At 47.0% G+C, this 21,862-nt stretch overlaps 1 protein-coding gene across 1 annotated transcript in view; it reads left to right on the top strand.

Annotated features, from left to right (window-relative positions):
• Positions 1 to 21,055, top strand: part of LOC115900747 (G patch domain-containing protein 1-like) — a 34,650-nt gene extending 13,595 nt beyond the window's left edge. The window contains exons 4-13 of the mRNA XM_030942344.1: positions 699 to 859; positions 1,514 to 1,611; positions 3,336 to 3,394; positions 3,784 to 4,023; positions 5,605 to 5,752; positions 9,734 to 9,813; positions 15,289 to 15,493; positions 18,124 to 18,423; positions 20,157 to 20,242; positions 20,924 to 21,055. Of these exons, the coding sequence (XP_030798204.1) occupies positions 699 to 859; positions 1,514 to 1,611; positions 3,336 to 3,394; positions 3,784 to 4,023; positions 5,605 to 5,752; positions 9,734 to 9,813; positions 15,289 to 15,493; positions 18,124 to 18,423; positions 20,157 to 20,242; positions 20,924 to 21,055 (1,509 nt within the window). The remainder of the gene's footprint in view (positions 1 to 698; positions 860 to 1,513; positions 1,612 to 3,335; positions 3,395 to 3,783; positions 4,024 to 5,604; positions 5,753 to 9,733; positions 9,814 to 15,288; positions 15,494 to 18,123; positions 18,424 to 20,156; positions 20,243 to 20,923) is intronic.
• Positions 21,056 to 21,862: the final 807 nt, after the last annotated feature.

The following is a 21,862-nucleotide window of genomic DNA, read 5'->3' as shown; positions in this document are numbered from 1 at the left end:
AAGGCAAAGGCACCTGACTCTAGGCCTGGCCCTCACACTTGTGAATGCTTGCTGGCTGGGACTCCAAGCTTTGTCCCCTGCACGCTGACCTTTGAGACACTGTTGAGAAGAACACGGCCCTTACTTCCTGTCTTCCCAGCTTGGTCATGCTCAGGGTGGCCCTGATGAGTAGTGACTCTCATGCCCTCCTGACCTTGGCCACTGACTTTACCATGTATGAGGATGAGCTTCTAAAGTCAGTGTGAGGCTGGGCATGGTGACTCATGCCTGTAATCCCAGCACTTTGGGAGGCTGAGGCCAGTGGATCTCCTGAGGTCAGGAGTTCGAGACCAGCCTGACCAACATAGTGAAACCTCATCTCTACTAAAAACACAATAAATCAGCTGGACGTGGTGGTGTGTGCCTGTAATCCCAGCTACTTGGGAAGCTGAGGCAGGAGAATCACTAGAACCTGGGAGGCGGAGGTTGCAGTGAGCCCAGATTGCGCCATTACACTCCAGCCTGGGCAACAAGAAAGAAACTCCATCTCAAAAAAAAATAAGAAATAAAAAATACAGTCTGTGTGTACGTCTGTCACTCTGCTGATCCTGACCTAAATTTTGTAGTTTTGACTTTTTTTTTTAAACAAAAATCAAACTATGTGATGTATTGTGTATAGTCACTTTCCAAATATATAATTCTGTTTGAATTTTTTGAAGGATCTTAGTGAATTTGGGATAGCACCCAAAGCGATCGTCACCACAGACGATTTTGCCTCCAAAACCAAAGACAGAATACGAGAAAAGGCCAGGCAGTTGGCTGCTGCCACTGCCCCTATTCCTGGAGCCACCCTCCTTGATGACCTCATAACGCCAGCAAAGTAAGCATTTCCTTCTGACTGTTGTGATCTTAGCACCAGTGTTTCGCATGTGTATGATTCTCTTGCTGAGGGATAGTTTGTTTGCAAGTAAGACAAGCCTTCTTAGGCTCAGAGTCTAAGTGAAAAAAGGGATATTGCCTAAAGGATCTTGCACTGTCACTGCACTGAGAGATCAAGAACTCCAGCCACTAGCTGTGCTGCTGGGGCTGGCGGAGGCTGGAGAGCTGTTAGGAATTGCAGTGACTTCTCACACCATCCCTCCAGACCTTATAGTCTCGCTTCTGCCTGCCTCCTTCTACCCTCACTTCCTGTGTATCTCCTTGTTGTGCTCCTGGGCTTGTGGCCTGATATGACAGCCTTAGACCTTCAGGGATTCCCAGGCCACATGCTTGGCAAGGACTGTCTAGAGTCCCTGTGATCCCATTCTAAAGGCCCAGGAGAGAGGTCATCTGATTGACTTCACAGTTCAGGCGTGCACCCCACTGCAGCCTGCTGTGGCTGGAATGACAACGTCACGCCAGTTGTAATGTGGGTGAGGGCAAGGGCCCAAGCAAGACAGGCCTAGGAACCGAGCAGGAACTCAGAAGCCACTTATTTCATACTCTTTGTTAATGTTATTTTGAAAAGTTCATTTTCAATGCTTTGCTATCCTAGATTATCTGTTGGTTTTGAATTGCTAAGAAAAATGGGTTGGAAAGAAGGACAAGGAGTTGGTCCTCGAGTAAAGAGACGGCCACGCCGACAGAAACCTGGTGTGTATGTTAATTGATTAACTAGTATCACTGCTGCAGTGTACTTTTTTTTTTCTTTTTTTGAGACAGGGTCTTGCTCTGTCACCCAGGCTGGAGTGCAGTGGTGTGATCCCAGCACACTGCAGCCTCGACCTCCTGGGCTTAAGTGATGCTTCCACGTCAGCCCCCACAAGTAGCTGGGACCATAGGCATGTGCCACTCTGCCAGGCTAATTTTTTTTTTGTCTTTTTTTTTTTTTTTTTTCCTTTTTGTGGAGAACAGGGTCTCGCTATATTACCCAGGCAGGTCTCGAACTCCTGGGCTCAAGCTATCCTCCTGCCTCTGCCTCCCTGAGAGCTGGGATTACAGGCGTGAGCCACCGCGCCTGGCTAATTTTTTGTATTTTTTGTAGAGACGGGTTTGCCGTGTTGCCCAGGCTGGTCCCAAACACCTGCGCTCAGGCAATCCGCTTGCCTTAGCCTCCCAAAGTGCTGGGATTATAGACGTGAGCCACTGTGCCTGGCCAAGAGCATACTTTTTAATGGCTGCAAATTCCAATAAACAAAATAGCTGGGCCCAGTGGTATGTGCGTCTTCTAAGGCTTTTTATGTGTAACGCATGACAGCTTCCAGAAAGGCTGTGTTAGTTTATGCTTCTGCCAGCAGCATGTGAGAGTTCATGTTTCCTACCCTCCCCCAAACTGTCACAGTTTAACATTATTACTTGTTACTTATTTCTTGCCCTAAGTCTCCCCAGCCAGACTGTAAGTGACTTTTTGAGGGCAATAGTCATTTCTTTTGGGTTCTTTATGACGTGGAGCAGTCATTGAGCACACTACTGCTAGGTAGGGCCAGTGCTGGTAGAAAGTGATTCCTGGCTGGGTGCAGTGACTCACACCCATAATCCTAGCACTTTGGGATGCTGAGGTGAGAGGCTCTTTGAGCCCAGGTGTTTGGGATCAGCCTGGGCAACATGGTGAAACCCTGCCTCTACCAAATATACAAAAATTATTCAGGCGTGGTGGAGTGCACCTGTAGTCCCAGCTATGACTCAGGAGAGTGAGGTGGGAGGATGGCTTTAGTCCAGAAGGTTGAGGCTACAATGAGCTGTGATCATGCCACCATACTTCAGCCTGGGTGACAGGGTGAGACCCTGTTTCTAAAACAATTCCCAGTGATCTGCCTCTGACTGTAATGCTGTAGCACATTTTATAAATTACCCATGTACCTCTGAGGAGTATCAGTGAGTTTTTTTTTTTTTTTTTGAGTTGGAGTTTTGCTCTTGTTGCCCAGGCTGAAGTGCAAATGCGCGATCTCGGCTCACTGCAACCTCTGCCTCCTGGGTTCAAGCGATTCTCGTGCCTCAGCCTCCAGAGTAGCTGGATTACAGGCTTGCGCCACCATGCCTGGCTGTTTTTTTTGTATTTTTTGTAGAGACGGGGTTTCTCTATGTTGGTCAAGCTGGTCTCGAACTTCCGACCTCGTGATCAGCCTCCTCAGCCTCCCAAAGTGCTGGGATTACAGGCATGAGCCACTGTGACCAGCCATTTTTTTTTTTTTTTAATTTTTTGTGGAGGTGGAATCTCACTATGTTACCCAGGCTGGTCTTGAACTCCTAGGCTCAAGTGATCCTCCCTCAGCCTCCCAGAGTGCCAGGATTACAGGTGTGATCCACCGTGCCCGGCCTGGTCGGGGTTTTCTATTTGTAGTCACGCATGACTATTGCATTTGAAATCTCTTTTCTAGATCCTGGAATCAAAATCTATGGCTGTGCATTACCCCCTGGAAGCTCGGAAGGATCTGAGGTATTGCACAGGCTCACTGACCTTCGGTTTGGTATAATAGCACCTGTTTCTGTATGATTGTGAAATTTTAGGGTTGGAGACAATTTTAGAAATCAGATCCCACCACTGAACAGTGAAATACTCATGCCCTAAAGCTATCCTCGTTCTATCAACATACGTATTCAGCAATGTGCCTGCACCACAGACACTCAGGTCTGTTCAGCTTCATAAAATGAAGTTGGTGTTAGCATCCTTTGTGCCGGAAAGTGATTTAGTCATTTGTAACAGCACCAATGAAAGTGTGCTAATTGTTGTGTGTGGCATTAATCACTGCATTTTCAATTAGTATTTTGTGGGTTTACTTTGCATCATGCAATGACTCACCTTAATTCCACTTTAAACTGAAATAGGGTGAAGATGATGACTACTTGCCTGATAATGTGACCTTTGCACCCAAAGATGTCACACCTGTGGATTTCACACCTAAAGATAATGTGCATGGTCTGGCCTACAAGGGCCTGGATCCCCACCAGGCACTGTTTGGAACTTCGGGAGAACATTTTAATCTTTTCGGTGGTGGCTCTGAGAGAGCTGGTGATCTTGGAGAAATTGGACTGAATAAAGGAAGAAAATTGGGAATTTCAGGCCAGGTAAAATTATTTTCTATTTTATAAAGGGGGAGTCATTGATAAATGAGTCTACTTTCTTTTTTCTTTTTAGAAGTTCTTTATTTTCTTTTTTTTTCCCCTAATCCTCAAGTGGAATCAGGTCAAAGCTTCTTTCTTAAAATGTATTTTAAAAATGGTAACTTTGCCACTTACCCTCTTTTTTTTTTTTTTTTGAGACGGAGTCTTGCTCTGTCGCCCAGGCTGGAGTGCAGTGGCGCTATCTCGGCTCACTGCAAACTCCGCCTCCCGGGTTTACACCATTCTCCTGCCTCAGCCTCCCGAGTAGCTGGGACTACAGATGCCCGCCACCTCACCCGGCTAGTTTTTTTTTGTATTTTTTAGTAGAGACAGGGTTTCACCGTGTTAGCTAGGATGGTCTCGATCTCCTGACCTCGTGATCCGCCCATCTCAGCCTCCCAAAGTGCTGGGATTACAGGCTTGAGCCACCGCACCCAGCCTTTTTTTTTTTTTTTGAGACAGAGTCTCGCTCTGTCGCCCAGGCTGGAGTGCGGTGGCGCGATCTCCACTCACTGCAAGCTCCGCCCCCTGGGTTCACGCCATTCTCCTGCCTCAGCCTCCCGAGTAGCTGGGACTACAGGCGCCCGCCACCATGCCTGGCTAATTTTTTGTATTTTTAGTAGAGACGGGGTTTCACAGTGCGAGCCAGGACGGTCTCGATCTCGTGATCTGCCTGTCTCGGCCTCCCAAAGTGCTGGGATTAGAGGCGTGAGCCACTGCGCCCGGCCTTTTTTTTTTTTTTTTTTGAGACGGGGTTCGCTCTGTTGCCTAGGCTGGAGTGCAGTGGTGCGACCTCAGCTTACTCCAACCTCTGTCTCCCGGGTTTAAGTGATTCTCCTGCCTCAGTCTCCCTAAGTAGCTGGGATTATACGCATGAGCCACCATGCCCAACTGATTTTTGTATTTTTAGTAGAGATGGGGTTTCACCATGTTGGTCAGGCTGGTCTCGAACTCCTGACTTTAGGTGATCCACCTGCCTCAGCCTCCCAAAGTGCTGGGATTACAGGCATGAGCCACTGCGCCTGGCTACCTTTTCTTTTTATAAACGTGGTTTTTTTTTTTTTTTTTTTCAGTCTTTTAAACAAAAATGCTACTTGTTAGAGGCCCCTTCCCGCAGAGACTAGGAGTTCTTCCAGCGGGTAGTAGAGTAGCAGCAGTCCTTAGACCCTGGCCACCAGCGTTGGCCCAGGCCGCATTGATCAGTTGATGAACATTTCTGCCTTTCTCCTCTTGGAAGCCACATTTCCACCCCTGCACTGCTGCTTAGCTTTGTTCTCCACTCCTCTTCCTGTGCTGGGACCTGGAGCCGTGGCTGTTGTGGGGACTGGAGGGCAGCGTTAGCACTGGGGACATGGGATTTCACCTCTGGTCATTGTTTTCCAAAAATCTTGTGTGTGTGTTGATCTGGGACTCCCGTTCACTTCTCTCTTGGTGATCTTGAAGTGCTACCATGGTTTCCAGTCACATCCTTAAAGTAGCTTTATCCCTGAAGATCCCAGACATACCCTAACCCCTGTACTCAGTTTGAAACCTTGTTTTTTAAAGGCTTTTGGTGTGGGTGCCCTGGAAGAGGAAGATGATGATATCTATGCCACAGAAACTCTATCCAAGTATGACACTGTTCTGAAGGACGAGGAGCCTGGAGACGGACTCTATGGCTGGACAGCACCCAGGCAGTATAAAAACCAGAAAGGTAATTCGACAGACGCAAACCTAATGGCAGGATCAAGTGTCAGGGTATCAGGAAGGAGGGGCTGCAAGAGTGGTACAGGAGCACCAGCCTCTGTTGTTGATCAAAGACATGGTAAGAAACAAAACAAAGAAGTGAGGCCTAGCGTGGGAAGTGAAACAAATGCAGGATTCAGACCTGGCCAAGGCCAAAGCCTGCTGTCAAGGTGGGGCCCAGGTGGGAAGGAGGGAGAGGTCTGTAATCAGGGAAAGAGGAATGCCTGGACCAGTGACCAAATGGCTGGTCAGAGCTGGCAGTGGGTCAAAGGGAAGCACCCAGAGTTAGAGGAACTGGGCAGGCGGCCAAAGGAGGCCAACACATGCGGCAGGTTAGAAGGTCAGGCCAGGGGACCAGGAGGCAGGTACACCAACAGCCTGCAGCAAGATGGAGCTGGGCGCCCAGTCCGTCTTCTCCCTTGAGTCTCTAGCTCTGAGGAGGCTCTTGTTGGGATAAGAGGCCGACATCTTTCCACACAACCTTCACGTCATGCTGTGTTGAAATTTCAAGGGATATCAGATCCTGTGGTTCGAAGTCACATTTCAGTTGTTTCCAGAAAAGGTACAGGGCCAGACAGTGTAGAGTCGGTATTAGCAGCATGTGATTTGGAGTCAGTCAGACCTGGGTTTGGATGCCAGCTCTCCACTGCCCAGCTTTGTGACCTTAGGCAAGGCTTATAACCTCTCTGGGCATCGGAGTCCACATTTGTAAAGTGAGGATAAAATCCACTCCAGAGGTCGTTGTGAGGATTAAGTGGCATAACTTAGTGTCTGGCATAGCACCTGCCCCAAAGACTGAAGAAGTGGCACCTACTGTTCTTTGGTTATCATACAGTCATGTGTCACTTGACTGGGATGGTGTGACAGGGAACCCAGGGTTTTACACAGGACACTGGAAGGGCATGTGTACCCAGTGTTAGGAGACTTAACCTCTGGGCGGTCAGTGGGTTATTTCCTTTTTTTTTCTTTCCATTTTTTTTCTTTTTTTTTCCCCTGAGTCATTTAGCTTCGGAGCCTTCTTCCTTTTGCCTCCCTGTAGTTTCTGATTTCTCTTCCCAAACTATGAATTATTTTTATATAACTTAAATGAAGATATATTAGTATATCATAATATACTATTTAATTTAAATACTATATTATCAATATGCCATTATATATTGTATATGATATATATTTTATATAATTAATATATCAATACTGTCAGTATATTATGTAACATATAATACATTATTACATAATAATGTATAGATATGTTAATTATTATTTATTAAAAATGGTGGGAGAATGAAATTGATAATATCCTGTATTTCTTAATATAAATGACATTCAATATTATACAACATATTAATAACATTAATTTATTAATCCTCTAATAATCATATGTAATGACATATACTTAAGTCTGCCTGCTGAGCCACATCTTTCACTTTTCCCTCATGCACCAGCTTTGCCCCCAGCTGATTGGTTCCCACTCCATCCACCGAGCTCCAAGCCTGTCCTTGTCTCCTTGTCCCTCTCTGCTGTGACCTCTCTCCCTCAGCTTCCTCTCTTCCACCCTGCAGGGCCACAACATCTGTAGTTTTGACTGTATGGTTTCCTTTTTTTTTTTTTTTTTTGTGACGGAGTGTTGCTCAGCCGCCGGGACTGGAGTGCAGTGGTGCGATCTCGGCTCACTGCAAGCTCCACCTCCCGGGTTCACGCCATTCTCCTGCCTCAGCCTCCCGAGTAGCTGGGACTACAGGCGCCCGCCACTACGCCCGGCTAGTTTTTTTTTTTGTATTTTTAGTAGAGACAGGGTTTCACGGTGTTAGCCAGGATGGTCTCGATCTCCTGACCTCGTGATCCTCCCATCTTGGCCTCCCAAAGTGCTGGGATTACAAGCGTGAGCCACTGCGCCCAGCCGACTGTATGGTTTTCTATTCAGTGAATCTATCTTTATTTTACCCAGTCTCCATGGCTGATTTTTTACATTTTTAAATTTTTTTTTTTTTGAGACAGAGTCTCACTCTGTCATCCAGGCTGGAGAGCAGTGGCATGATCTCGGCTCACTGCAACCTTTGCCCCGTGGGTTCAAGTGATTCTCCTGCCTCAGCCTCCTAAGTAGCTGGAATTACAGGTGTGCACCACTACACACAGCTAATTTTTTTTTTTTTTGATAAGGAGTTTTGCTCTTGTTGCCCAGGCTGGAGTGCAATGGCCTGATCTCAGCTCACCACAACCTCCGCCTCCTGGGTTCAAGCGATTCTCCTGCCTCAGCCTCCCAAGTAGCTGGGATTACAGGTGCCTGCCACCACACCCAGCTAATTTTTGTATTTTTAGTGGAGACGGAGTTTCATCATGTTGGCCAGGCTGGTCTTGAACTCCCGACCTCGGGTGATCTGCCCGCCTTGGCCTCCCAGAGTGCCGATGCCCAGATAATTTTTTGTAGTTTTAGTAGACACGGGGTTTCACCATGTTGGTCAGGCTGGTCTTGAACTCCTGACCTCAAGTGATCTGCCTGCCTCAGCCTCCCAAAGTGCTGGAATTACAGGCGTGAGCCACCACAGCTGGCCATGATTGATTTTTAAATTCTCATTTTTTTTTCCCCATGATCAATAGGGCTATAATGAATATTTTTCTGGTTCTGTCTTTATGCACATTTGTTTATTCAGAATTCTTCAGAATGAACTCATAAACATGAAATTTCTGGGTTTTGAGAGAATGCAAATTCCAAGAATGTGAAATTGAATCCCACATTACCTGAAGGAATTTTAGTAAGTTCTAGAAGCTTAACAAAAAGCCCAACATGCTGGGTGCGTTGGCTCACGCCTGTAATCCCGGCACTTTGGGAGGCCGAGGCGGGCAGATCACAATATCAGGAGATCCAGACCATCCTGGCCAACATGGTGAAACCTCGTCTCTACTGAAAATACAAAAATTAGCTGGGTGTGGTGGTGGACGCCTGTAATCCTAGCTACTCGGGAGGCTGAGGCACGAGAATCACTTGAATCCGAGAGGCAGAGGTTGCAGTGAGCCGAGATCGTGTCACCGCACTCCAGCCTGGGTGACAGAGCGAGACTCCATCTCAAAAAAAAAAAAAAAAGAGAAAAAAAGCCCAACATGAGTCAAAACACAAAGGATGGTTTTGTGGGGAGGGGAGACATGCAGTGGTGCTGAGTGATCAGTGGCTAAAAGCCTTAGCTCATCTGCACTGCGGTCTGCTTCTGCTTCAGGCCTGAGCTCCTAGCCCATGAAAGAGCTCGTGATTATCATGTAGAAGGGGCTTTTGAGTGCAGAGAATACAGTTCATTTATACGGATTTTTGGCATAACCAGTACATGCAGGAAAACTTTGAGAATGAAATTAAAGAGATTTTGTTGACGGGGTTGTCTCTATGACCAGGAGACGATCCACCTCCAGGTCAGAGGGCGTTGGTCATTCAGTGTCCTATGTCTGTGATCTTTATGTCTTGTTAAAGATTACAGGCTGACCTGGTGGCATGGCCTTTCGTCCCTATTTGGATTGTTGCTAAGGAGATGGCCAGGTAGTCAGCCTGCAGTTCTTCACCTAGTTCTACACATGACACACTCACAGTTGTGATTTGGGTTTTTCTCCATACTTGTCCTCTTGGTGGTTTTTCTTGATCTTTTACTCCATGGGGTAGATCCTTTGGTGCCCCTAAGGTACTTTTTCTAAAAGTCACATCAATGTACTTGTCTTGGAGGACCTCAGCCTTGTGACGTGGGTAGCCCAATTTGTTGAGGGCGATGTGGGCTGGGCCCTAGTCACTGAGTCAACAGAGGTGTGGGGCTTTGCTTGCCACTTGTTCTTCCCTTTACTGCTGCTGTTGAGTGATAGCATGTATGACACGTACTATTTATGTTCTTAGAGATAACATAAAATGCTGACATGTTCTGTCTTATTCTAATCATCTCTACTTCTGGAATTAATCTATGACATCATTTTGTAGAATCAGAGAAAGACCTTCGATACATTGGCAAAATTTTGGATGGATTTTCCTTGGCTTCTAAACCTTTATCTTCTAAGAAAGTAAGAAACACTTCTTTCTTTCTTTTTTTTTACTGGTTTAGTTCTTAAAATATTTGCTACTATGTGATCTGAGTTCTATTAACAACAGGGAAGATAAGTAAATTTTGTTTTCAAAAAACAACAGCCTGGTTACTAGTGATTGTCTAGAAAAACATTCTACATTAGAAATATCAGGGCCGCTGGGCGCAGTGGCTCACGCCTGTAATCCCAGCACTTTGGGAGGCCAAGGCGGGCGGATCACGAGGTCAGGAGATCAAGACCATCCCGGCTAACACGGTGAAACCCCGTCTCTACTAAAAATACAAAAAATTAGCCGGGTGTGGTGGTGGGCGCCTGTAGTCCCAGCTACTCGGGAAGCTGAGGCAGGAGAATGGTGTGAACCTGGGAGGGCAGAGCTTGCAGCGAGCCGAGATCGCGCCACTGCACTCCAACCTGGGCGACAGAGCAAGACTCCATCTCAAAAAAAAAAAAAAAAAAAGAAGCATTAAAAAAAAAAGAAGCATTAAAAAAAAAAAGAAACATCAGGGCCAGGTGCAATGGCTCATGCCTGTAATCCCAGCACTTTGGGAGGCCGAGGTGAGCGGATCACCTGAGGTCGGGAGTTCAAGACCAGCCTGACCAACATGGAGAAACCTTGTCTCTACTACAAATACAAAATTAGCTGGGCGTGGTGGTGCATGCCTGTAATCCCAGCTACTGGGGAGGCTGAGGCAGAATCACTTGAACCTGGGAGGTAGATGTTGCGGTGAGTCGAGATCGCACCATTGCACTCTAGCTTGGACAACGAACAAATCTCTGTCTCAGAAAAAAAAAAAAAAAAACAAGTTGGCCAGGTGTGATGGCTCACTCCTGTAATCCCAGCACTTTGGGAGGCCGAGGTTGGTGGATCACCTGAGGTTAGGAGTTTGAGACCACCCTGGCCAATGTGGCAAAACTCCGTCTCTACTAAAAATACAAAAATTAACCGGGCGTGGTGGTGGGCTCCTGTAATTCCAGTTACTCAGGAAGCTGAGGCAGAGAGAATCGCTTGAACCTGGGTGGCAGAGGTTGCAGTGAGCCAAGATCGTGCCATTGCACTCCAGCTTGGGGGACAAGAGCAAAACTCCCTATCAAAAAAACAAAAAAAGAAAAGAAAAGAAGTATCATTCAGTAGCTACATTGTGATAAAAATATCTAATTGTTATTTTTTATTTATTTACTTTTTTTTGAGACAGAGTCTCATTCTGTCACCCAGGCTACAGTGCAGTGGCACAATCTCGGCTCACAGCAACTTCTGCCTCCCAAGTTCAAGCGATACTCCTGCCTCATCCTCCTGAGTAGCTAGGATTACAGGCGTGTGCCACCACAGCCGGCTAATTTTTGTATTTTTAGTAGAGATGGGGTTTCACTATGTTGGTCAGGCAGGTCTCGAACTCCTGACTTTGTGATCCGCCTGCCTCAGCCTCTCAAAGTGCTGGGATTACAGGCGTGAGCCACCGCGCCCGGCTGCTGCTGTTTTAAATTCAAACTTCAAGTGAGTGGTTATTTACATGAAGAGAGACATACATTAGAAACCGTTCGAAGAATGAAATTGCTATGATTCTAGGGGAAATATAGGTTAAGGAAAAGTAGAAAACATTCAGAAAGGCGGATAACCCATAGCCCTGGCTCCTCCCCATGCTCTGAAGCTAGCAGGGGCAAGGTTCCCTGGCCTCCTCATCTGGGGCCGGGAGGGAGAGAAGCCGTGTGCAGGTGGGTGAAGTTGGAGGAGAGCTCTGCGTGCCTTTGCAGATAGCTTTGTTTTTGTGAGATGCTGTCACAGCCACATGTGAAGCTCTTAGACCACATGGCGCTCTTCCTGTAACCACCAAAGTCTCATGCTCACAGGCACGCTCAGGAGGGAGTTGGGGTGCTGGCCAGCCCAGGAGGGGCACCTGGCCATCTGCCTTGTCAGCATTCCTGTTTTAGATTGTTTCACGCTTTGATCAGCTTTTTGTTTTTTTATTCAGCAAACATTTGTTCAGTACCTCTAAGGCTTGGCCTGTGCTTGTCTGGGACACAGGAGGCCAGGGGACAGCTTTGATTTGCTTCATTGTGATAGTTCATGTGTTGTGATAGCCAGCAGAATAGAATATATCTAGAAAAGTGTTGGGCACACAGTAAGCTGCTGTTATCACCAGAAATGTCAAATGACATTAAAGGAAAATGCAGGTATTTTACATGTATGAAAAGGAAGCATAAGGCTGGGCACGGTGGCTCACACCTATAATCCCAACACTTTGGGAGGCTGAGGTGGACAGATCACTTGAGGTCAGGAGTTCAAGACAACCTGGCCAACACTGCGAAACCCCATCTCTACTAAAAATATAAAAATTAACCAGGAGTGGTGGTACATGTCTATAAACCCAGTCTTCGGGAGGCTGAGGCAGGAGAATCACTTGAGCCTGGAAGGTGGAGGTTGCAGTGAGCCAAGATCGTGCCACTGCACTCCCGCCTGGGTGACAGCGAGACTTCGTCTCAAAAAAAAAAAAAAAGAAAAGGAAGCATAGTTTAAAAATGGTGGAGAAGCACTCACTGGACCTTAGGATAAATAGGCCAGCCTGGCCCCAGGTAGCTCCTATCCAACAAAGTAGCAGATACACAAATAGAGAGTCGTGGGCAAAGTTCCTTAAGTGGAGAGACACAGTCCTGGGGGTTCCTGGCGGTTCGCTGGAGTAGGGCTTTGGGCAGGAACATTTTAGAGGCGGGCTGTGTTCATCTAGCCTTTCATACACAGATCTAGATGGTTCTCTAGATCTGAGTCTAGAGGCCAAACAGAACAATGATTTGGCAGACAGAGAGAGAGATACTTTCAATCCAAGGCTGGGCGTGGTGGCTTACGCCTGTAATCCTAGTACTTTGGGAGGCCATAGCAGGCGGATTGCTAGAGTCCAGGAGTTCGAGACCAGCCTGGGCAACGTGGCGAAAACCCATCTCTACAAAAAACTTACAAAACAAAATTAGTCGGGTGTGGTGGTACGTGCCTGTAGTCCTAGCCTCTTGGGGGCCTGAGGTGGGAGGATTGCTTGAGCCTGGAAGGTCAAGGCTGCAATGAGCCATGATTGGCCATTGCACTCCAGCCTGGGTGACAGAGTGAGACCCTGTCTCAAAAAAAAAAAATAAATAAAGAAATACTTTGAATCCCATGGAGGATATAGAGAAGTTGTGGACACACTCCTCCTTTCTGCCATACTCCTCTGGGTTTTTGTGTGGTGGTAACATGAGAGTGTTTTCTGGCTGATTTGGGCGTGTGTCTCCAGAAGGTGACAAGGCTAAGATGATTAAAAAAACAGGATTTCTTGACAATGATAACACCACTGTTTCATGGACTTTCATTGTGCCAAGGGCTCAAGCCAGGCTCTGCACCTTAACAACCACCTGGGGAGTTTGGGGAACTCCAGTTATAGCACACTCTCCAGGGTGGGGCACAGCGTCAGTATACTTACAGCTCCTCAGGCGAGTCCAGCGTGCACCTGAGCCTGAGAGCCAGAGGAGACAGGGGCTGGAGAGAGGGGTCACTGCTTTCAGCTACAGGGTTACTTCATCATGGACTTGAGCTTTCACATAGCTTAAAAATCTAGAGAACATTTCAGTGTGAATTTGGGGGGAAAATAGTAAAGAAAAATCTAGATAATAGCTTAAATAACAAATACATGTGGGTTTGTTAGACCAAGAGCAACGGAGACCATTTAATGCAGTTATTTAACAATATCTAGTACTTTCCTTTACCTTGTCTGCTGTGCCATTGTTCATGCCTGTCGGTATTAAAAATCCCCAAATTTCCCAAATAGATTTTCATTTCACTTTTGTCAACTACATTTAAATTCCTGTCTCCACTGCCCTCCTAGGTCCTGGGCCAGGTCCTCTTGGCTCTACTCACATTATTCATAGTAATATCTTGGATGAAAAAATAGGCCAGGCCTGGTAGTTCATGCCTATAATCCCAGCACATTGGGAGGCTGAGGTGGGTGGATCATTTGAGGTCAGGAGTTCGAGACCAGCCTGGCCAACATGGTGAAACTCCGTCTCTACTAAAAATACAAAAATTAGCCAGGCATGGTGATGCATGCCTGTGGTTCCTGCCACTTGGGAGGCTGAGGCAGGAGAATTGCATATGCAGTAGGTGGAGGTTGCAGTGAGCTGTGATTGTACCACTGCACTCCAGCCTGGGTGACAGAGCAAGACTCTGTCTCAAAAAAAAAAAAAAGAAAAAAGAAGGCCTGAAGCTTCAATTTGCAACTGAAACATAACTAGAAAAAAGAATTCTGAATTTAAAAATAACTATAGTTATTATTATTAATTATTATTTTTGAGATGGAGTCTCACTCTGTCACTGAGGCTGGAGTACAGTGGTACAATCTCGGTTCACTGCAACCTCTGCTTCCCAGGCTCAAGCAATTCTCCTGCATCAGCCTTCCGAGTAGCTGGGATTACAGGCACCCACCACCATGCCTGGATAATTTTTGTATTTTTAGTGGAGATAGGGTTTCACCATGTTGGCCAGGCTGGTCTTGAACTCCTGATCTCAGGTGATCCACCCGCCTTGGTCTCCCAACATTCTGGGATTACAGGCGTGATCCACTGTGCTCCGCCCCGACTATTATTTTTTAAATTTTTTTTTAGTTTTATAGAGATGGGGTCTCATTCTGTTGCCCAGGCTCGTCAGGAACTCCCGGGCTCAAGCAATCCTCCCATCTTGGCCTCCCAAAGTGCTGGGATTATAGGTGTGAGCCACTGCGCCCAGCCATTATTTTTCTTTCATGCTTTGAATGATACTTTTCTTGTTTTTTTTTTTTTTTTTTTTTTTTTTTTGAGACGGAGTCTTGCTCTGTCACCCAGGCTGGAGTGCGGTGGCCGGATCTCAGCTCACTGCAAGCTCCGCCTCCCGGGTTCACGCCATTCTCCTGCCTCAGCCTCCTGAGTAGCTGGGACTACAGGCGCCCGCCACCTCGCCCGGCTAGTTTTTTGTATTTTTAGTAGAGACGGGGTTTCACCGTGTTAGCCAGGATGGTCTCGATCTCCTGACCTCGTGATCCGCCCGTCTCGGCCTCCCAAAGTGCTGGGATTACAGGCTTGAGCCACCGCGCCCGGCCGAATGATACTTTTCTAAATTTTCCGATGTACAGTGGGCCAGCCCTGCCTGTAAGCCCTGACATTTATGATCTATTGTCATCTTTATTGTTCTTATCCTATGAAACAGGCACATTAGCTTCTTTCTGTAGAAATGGGTAAGAGGATATTCGAAATGCCTGACCACTGGAGCACGGTGGCTCTTGTGACCCTCTGGTCCAGAGGGGATGCTGGCTGGACCTCTGGCCAGCCTGTTCTTGGGCTACCTGCCTGCTGAGTGTTAACCCGGGAAGGGGCGAGGTTAACAAGGCTCAGAGGTAACAGTTTTTCCTGATTAAATCAAACATGATCTTGCAGCCTGTATTTTCTGGGTTTTGTCTTGTTAAGATCTATCCACCTCCAGAGTTGCCAAGAGACTATCGACCAGTGCATTATTTCAGACCCATGGTGGCCACCACCTCTGAGAACTCACACTTACTGCAGGTGTTATCAGAGTCAGCTGGAAAGGCAACACCTGACCCAGGGACACACAGTAAGCACCAACTGAATGCCTCCAAACGGGCAGAGTTGCTTGGAGAGACGCCTATTCAAGGTATGTGCCATGGAAAAGACTGAAATCATTACATTTCACATAACTTGAGTTATCAAAATAAAAATGGAAAGTTGTTTTCCCACTGAAGTTTTTTATGTTAATTTGTATTCCCAAACTGTGGAAATAACACTATTTATTGTAAATGGCATACGTAATAGTGTGCATAGCTTTTACTTCTTTTTTTAAGTTTTATTATTAAACTTATTTATTTTGAGATAATGTCTGGGTTTGTCACCCAGGCTGAAGGCAGTGATAACTCTCTATAACCTGGAACTCCTGGGTTCAAGTGATCCTCCCACCTCAGACTCCCATGTTGCTGGGACTATAGGCATGCACCACCACCACACCTGGCACATTAAAAAAATTTTTTTTAAATGGAGATGAGGGTCTCACTATGTTGCCCAGGCTGGTCTGGAACTTCTGGTTTCCGAGAGTGCTGGGATTACAAGTGTGAGCCTCTGCGCCCAGCCAAGGCTTGTTTTTTCCATCTTCAGTTTGGTTGATGTCATTCAAATCACTTTTATTGTAAGCTCAGCTGTTTTCAGACTTGTGATAATTATCAGGGAATGTGGTTAAGGTGCCTTCCCCTTCTCTGCACAGCCTGGGAGAGTATGTTTTCTTCCTCTTGGGGATCGCGTTGTGTAACTCTTCTCTGGAAACTCTGAAAGGGATGAATGCGTCTGAAAGTCTGGAAAGACATGGAGAATCCCCTGCAGGTGCAGCAGAAAAGACCCACCATGAGAGGTGGACTTGGACTGTTAGGGGCTTGGGCCTCACTGCCATGGGGAATCCAGTAGGTGTCTCCTATAATAGGCAAACAGAACCCTTGGTTCCCCACCCCCGCATCACACACTGCGCTTCCTCATCTAAGTCTTCTCATCTCAGGAAATGGTGCCACTGTGATCCACTGCTCGGACCGGAATGTTGGAAGCCTAATTCTTAGCTCCTCTCTTTCTGGTCTTCCCCTGCCCTCCCTGGCCCTCCCCGGCCCTCAGTGAGCCCTCTCAGCTCTACCCACAATGTGTCGGGGTTCCGTCCACTACTCATCTGCATTTCCGTGACCTCCTGGGTCTGAGCCCCGCCCCTCCACCTGGACCGTTGCAGCAGCCTCCTTGATGGTCTCCTTGTTTCTGTCCATTCCCTCTGCAGTCTGTTCCCCTCACCAGCAGTTGGATGAGGCCAACTATACCAGCCAGCACCTCCCCCACCTACAGAAACCTCCAGGCTCCCCACGAGGCCCTGTGCAGTGACCCCCGCCCGCCTTTCAGGCTGCATCATCCACCACCTTCCCTTACCCTCCCGCAGTGTAGCTTCCTCCTCCTTTCCTCCCGTGAACACGCCATCACCCATGACACTGCCTAAGGGCCTTTGTGTTTGCTGCTCCTCCCTCTCTGTTCTTCCCTCATATTTTTGTGAATCTGGCCTTTTTTCTCTTTTTTTAGCTTAGGACTTATCTCGAATGTTGTCTTCTTCCAGCCTTCCCTGACCACCATATAAGCTGGTTATCTGCCTGCCCCCTCTACCAGCCCGCTCACGCAAGCCCCTCCTCAGTCACGTTGCCCTGTTTTTTTCATAGCCCTCCTCTATTGAGGTCCGGCATGTTGCTCCTTGGCTTCTTTCCTGTCTCCACTGCCCTCCAAGCTCCTGGGCCAGGTCCTGGCGTGGAGTTGGCACCCATGAGTGTTTGTGCCATTAGTGAGGGCTTGCTGGGGAGCTGCGCTTGGAACCAGGGCTAGTGGTGGTGGACTGCAGGTCTGGAGCCGGGAAGGTCAGGTTTCGCATCCTGGGACCACTCACGTGCCCTGTAAATGTGCATGTGTTAACTTCCATTTTTGCTGACTATAAAACATGAATCTTGGCCTTGCTCAGTGGCTCATTCCTGTAGTCCCAGAACTTTGGGAGGCCAAGGTGGGATGATCTCTTGAGCCCAGGAGTTGAGACTAGCTTGAGAAACATGGCGAAATCCTGTCTCTACAAAAATTATAAAAAGTAGCTGGGCATGGTGGTGTGTGCCTGTGGTCCCAGCTACTCAGGGGGCTGACGTGGGAGGATCACTTGAGCCCGAGAGGCGTAGGTTGCAGTGAGCCATGATCATACCACTGTACTCCAGTCCAGGTGACAGAGTGAGACCATGTCTCCAAAAAAACATAGGATTCGGCCAGGTGTGGTGGCTCACGCCTGTAATCCCAGCACTTTGGGAGGCCGAGGCGGGTGGAGCACCTGAGGTCAGGAGTTCGAGACCAGCCTGGCCAAGATGATGAAACCCTGTCTGTACTAAAAATACAAAAAATTCGCCGGGCATTGTGGCACGTGCCCATAGTCCCAGCTACTCGGGGGGGCTGAGACAGGAGAATCGCTTGAACCTGGGAGGTTGCAGTGAGCTGAGATGGTGCCACTGCACTCCAGGCTGGGCAGTAGAGCCAGACTCCGTCTAAAAAAAAAAGAAAAACAAAGAAGCTCATTTTTCACTGTCTAGTCCACAAAGATATATGAACATAAATGAAACACTAAACGTAAAATACTCATCCCCAATTATGTAAATTTGTGATATTGAAATGTATGTACAGAGAAATGAAAATGTGGTTGTTTTATGACTCTTTTCATCACTTCTAATTACTGTTTTTATTTAGGTTCAGCTACTTCCGTGTTAGAATTTCTGTCCCAAAAAGATAAAGAGAGAATCAAAGAAATGAAGCAGGCTACTGACCTGAAAGCAGCTCAGCTCAAGGCCAGGAGTCTGGCCCAGAACGCCCAGAGCAGCAGAGCCCAGCCCTCCCCTGCAGCGGCTGTTGGGTACTGCTCTTGGCACGTGGCATTAGGTGGTGGGATGGCCACCCTAAAAGCCAGCAACTTCAAGCCTTTCGCCAAAGATCCGGAAAAGCAAAAGCGATACGAAGAGTTCTTAGTACACATGAAACAGGGTCAGAAAGGTGGGTGCTGGGCCTGGGTCTCCCACATCTCGGCCAGGGCGGGTCACGTTCTCACTGTTCTAATCCTAGACTCATATTTACAGTTGAGGTATCCCGTTCTGTCGGTGTTTTTGCTTTATCCTGCTGCAAATAGTGCAAAGGCTCTTGACCTCAGAAAGCGAGAACAGTTAGCTTATGTTCCTCCGTATCTCAGGCCAAAGCTAGCTGTTTAAGTAGAGAATACAACTGGCGGTGGCCGGTGCTTACAGGCCGTTTGGTGTTTGCAAGTGCTTGCCTGCTACAAGCATTGCATTTCACATTTCATATCAACATCATCTTCCACCTTATCCAAAGATCTTGACCATCCACTCCTGACTCATAGTCTTAAATTTGACTTAAAACAATAGTTAGCTATTGAACCGTTACAGAGGAGAAACAATCACTTTGTGATCTTTGAAGTAAATATGGCAAGAATGAGGAGAGGGGTTGCTGTTGTATGCAGTAGTCCTCGTGAGAGGTTATCAGTAAATTACAGGGTTATTTTTTAAAAACAGATCTTTGTGGAATGTAAAGTCTATTTACTGTGCCTTAACTCTGTACTAAGAACCTACATCACTAATGTTCATTGCTTTAAAAAAAAAAAAAAAAGGTGGGCCGGGCGCGGTGGCTCAAGCCTGTAATCCCAGCACTTTGGGAGGCTGAGACAGGCAGATCATGAGGTCAGGAGATCGAGACCATCCTGGGTAACACGGTGAAACCCCCGTCTCTACTAAAAATACCAAAAACTAGCCAGGCGTGGTGGCGGGCGCCTGTAGTCCCAGCTACTCCGGAGGCTGAGGCGGGAGAATGGTGTGAACCTGGGAGGCGGAGCTTGTAGTGAGCAGAGATCGTGTCACTGCACTCCAGCCTGGGCGACAGAGCAAGACTCTGTCTCAAAAAAAAAAAAGGTTAGTGAAAGAGTGTTTTTCTGCCAAAACGTCAGGATGTAGCTGGGGTCAACTTATCACTGTCTGGGAGTGGTGACAGGTTCCTTACTGCTAAAGATTTAACCAAGCATTAGTCTCCCACATGGCTTTCTCTGTTATGTTTGGTAGACAGAATTCAATAAAAGCATCATTTTGGCTGGGGATGGTGGCTCATGCCTGTAATCCCAGTACTTTGGGAGGCTGAGATGAGGATCACTTGAGCCTAGGAGTTCAAGACCAGCCTGGGCAACATAGTGAGATCCTGCCTCTACCAAATAAAAATAATAATAATTTTTTTTTTGAATGGAGTCTTGCTCTGTTGCCCAGGCTGGAGTGTAGTGGCAGGATCTTGGCTCACTGCAATCTCAGCTCACTGCAACCTCCACCTCCCGGGTTCAAGCGATTTATCCTGCCTCAGCCTCCCGAGCAGCTGGGATTATAGGCGTGCACCACCATGCCCAGCTAATTTTTGTAGTTTTAGTAGAGATGGGGTTTCACCATGTTGGCCAGGCTGGTCTCGAGTTCCTGACCTTAAGTGACCCACCCGTCTTGGCCTCCCAAAGTGCTGGGATTACAGTATGAACCACTGCGGCCTGGCCTAATTTTTTTTTTAAAAAAGCACAATTTGAAGGAAAGAGCAATATTACCTGCCAAATACCTCGCCATTCCCATAGTCATAAAAATAAGAATAAGGACTTAGGAAATACACAGTGGTGCCCAGCAGATGTTCTCTTGTAAGCCCCATGTTTTTCTGAGAAATGAAGACGCTTCTTGTTCTCTGCCCCGCAGATGCTCTGGAACGCTGTCTGGACCCCAGCATGACAGAGTGGGAGCGAGGCCGGGAGCGGGATGAAGTTTGCCCGGGCGGCCCTGCTGTACGCGTCTTCCATTCGACCTTGTCCTCCAGGTTCCACTCATGCCAAGGAGGAGGATGATTCAGATCAGGTTGAAGTCCCTCGAGAACCAAGAGGTCTGTTGTCATCATGTCCCTTACCTGGTGAACTTTAATATTAAAGCCACTGCCTAGCCAAAATTGTTTTTTCTTTTTTTTTGAGACGAAGTCTCTCTCTGTGGCCCAGGCTGGAGTGCAGTGGTGCGATCTCAGCTCACTACAGCCTCCGCCTCCTGGGTTCAAGTGATTCTCCTGCCTCAGCTTCCCAAGTAGGTGGGATTACAGGCGCTCACCACCACACCCATCTAATTTTTGTATTTTTAGTAGAGATGGGGTTTCGCCATGTTGGCCTGGCTGGTCTCGAACTCCTGACCTCAGGTGATCCGCCTACCTGGGCCTCCCAAAGTGCTGGGATTATAGGGATGAGCCACAATACCCAGCCGAGCCAAATATTTTTAATCCCTCAGTGAGAAGATCAAAATATACATGGTATAGGAGAATAAGAAACCATTTTATGCTAGTTTCCAATGTACTGGAGCAAAAATGTTATAGCACAAACTTTTTTTCGCATTTCTAGAAGAATTTGCTTGAAAATTTTAAATGGGAGATCAGTCAGGTCAATGGTGCAACCACTTGATGAAACAAAATGCATGTCTTTTCCCAGAATGATGTTGGGGACAAGCAGTCGGCCGTGAAGATGAAGATGTTTGGGAAGCTCACCCGAGACACGTTTGAGTGGCACCCTGACAAGCTGCTATGTAAGAGATTTAATGTCCCCGACCCTTATCCAGAGTAAGTTGGATAAACCTTTACAACAGTACAAAATGTATTCTTGAGATTAAAGCTGATTTTCCCCTTACATACTCATATAAATTCTTGTTTTTTCTTCATGAACTTATTTGTATATCCTTGGATATTACAAATCTACACATTTTGTAGATTTGCTTTGATAAATTACTTCTATAATTTGTTACTAAAACGAAATCCGGATAGCAAACTTTATTCCCTATTGAAGCTATGAAACTCAGATATATCAAGTTACAAAAGCATTATGCCTCTCTCATTTGCCACCTTCTTAATGCTGCTCATGTGGTTTACATTTACAATGTTACTTATGTTTTTAAATTATCATTATAAAAGTTAAACACTTTCTTATTTGATTAATAACACTTCCAGAGGTGGGGTGTGATGGTGCACACTTGTAATCCTAGCTTGGGAGGCCAAGGCAGGAGGATCGCTTGAGCCCAGGATTTCAAGGCCAGCCTGAGTAACATAGTAAGACCCCATCTCTAAAAAATCAAGCAAACAGAACACTTCAAGATAGTCGGCTGGGTGCAATGGCTTACATCTGTAATCCCTGTACTTTGGGAGACTGAGGCGGGCAGATCACTTGAGGTCAGGAGTTTGAGACCAGCCTGGCCAACATGGTGAAACTCCATCTCTACTAAAATACAAAAAATTAGCCGGGAGTAGTGGTGTGCGCCTATAGTCCCAGCTATTTGGGAGGCTGAGGCAGGAGAAATGCTTGAACCTGGGAGGCGGAGGTTGCAGTGAGCCAAGATTGTGCCATTGCACTCTAGCCTGGGTGACAAAGCGAGACTCA

Source organism: Rhinopithecus roxellana, chromosome 12, assembly GCF_007565055.1.
Source record: "Rhinopithecus roxellana isolate Shanxi Qingling chromosome 12, ASM756505v1, whole genome shotgun sequence".
Lineage (NCBI taxonomy): Eukaryota > Metazoa > Chordata > Mammalia > Primates > Cercopithecidae > Rhinopithecus > Rhinopithecus roxellana.
This window is presented reverse-complemented; position numbering and strand designations above follow the sequence as displayed.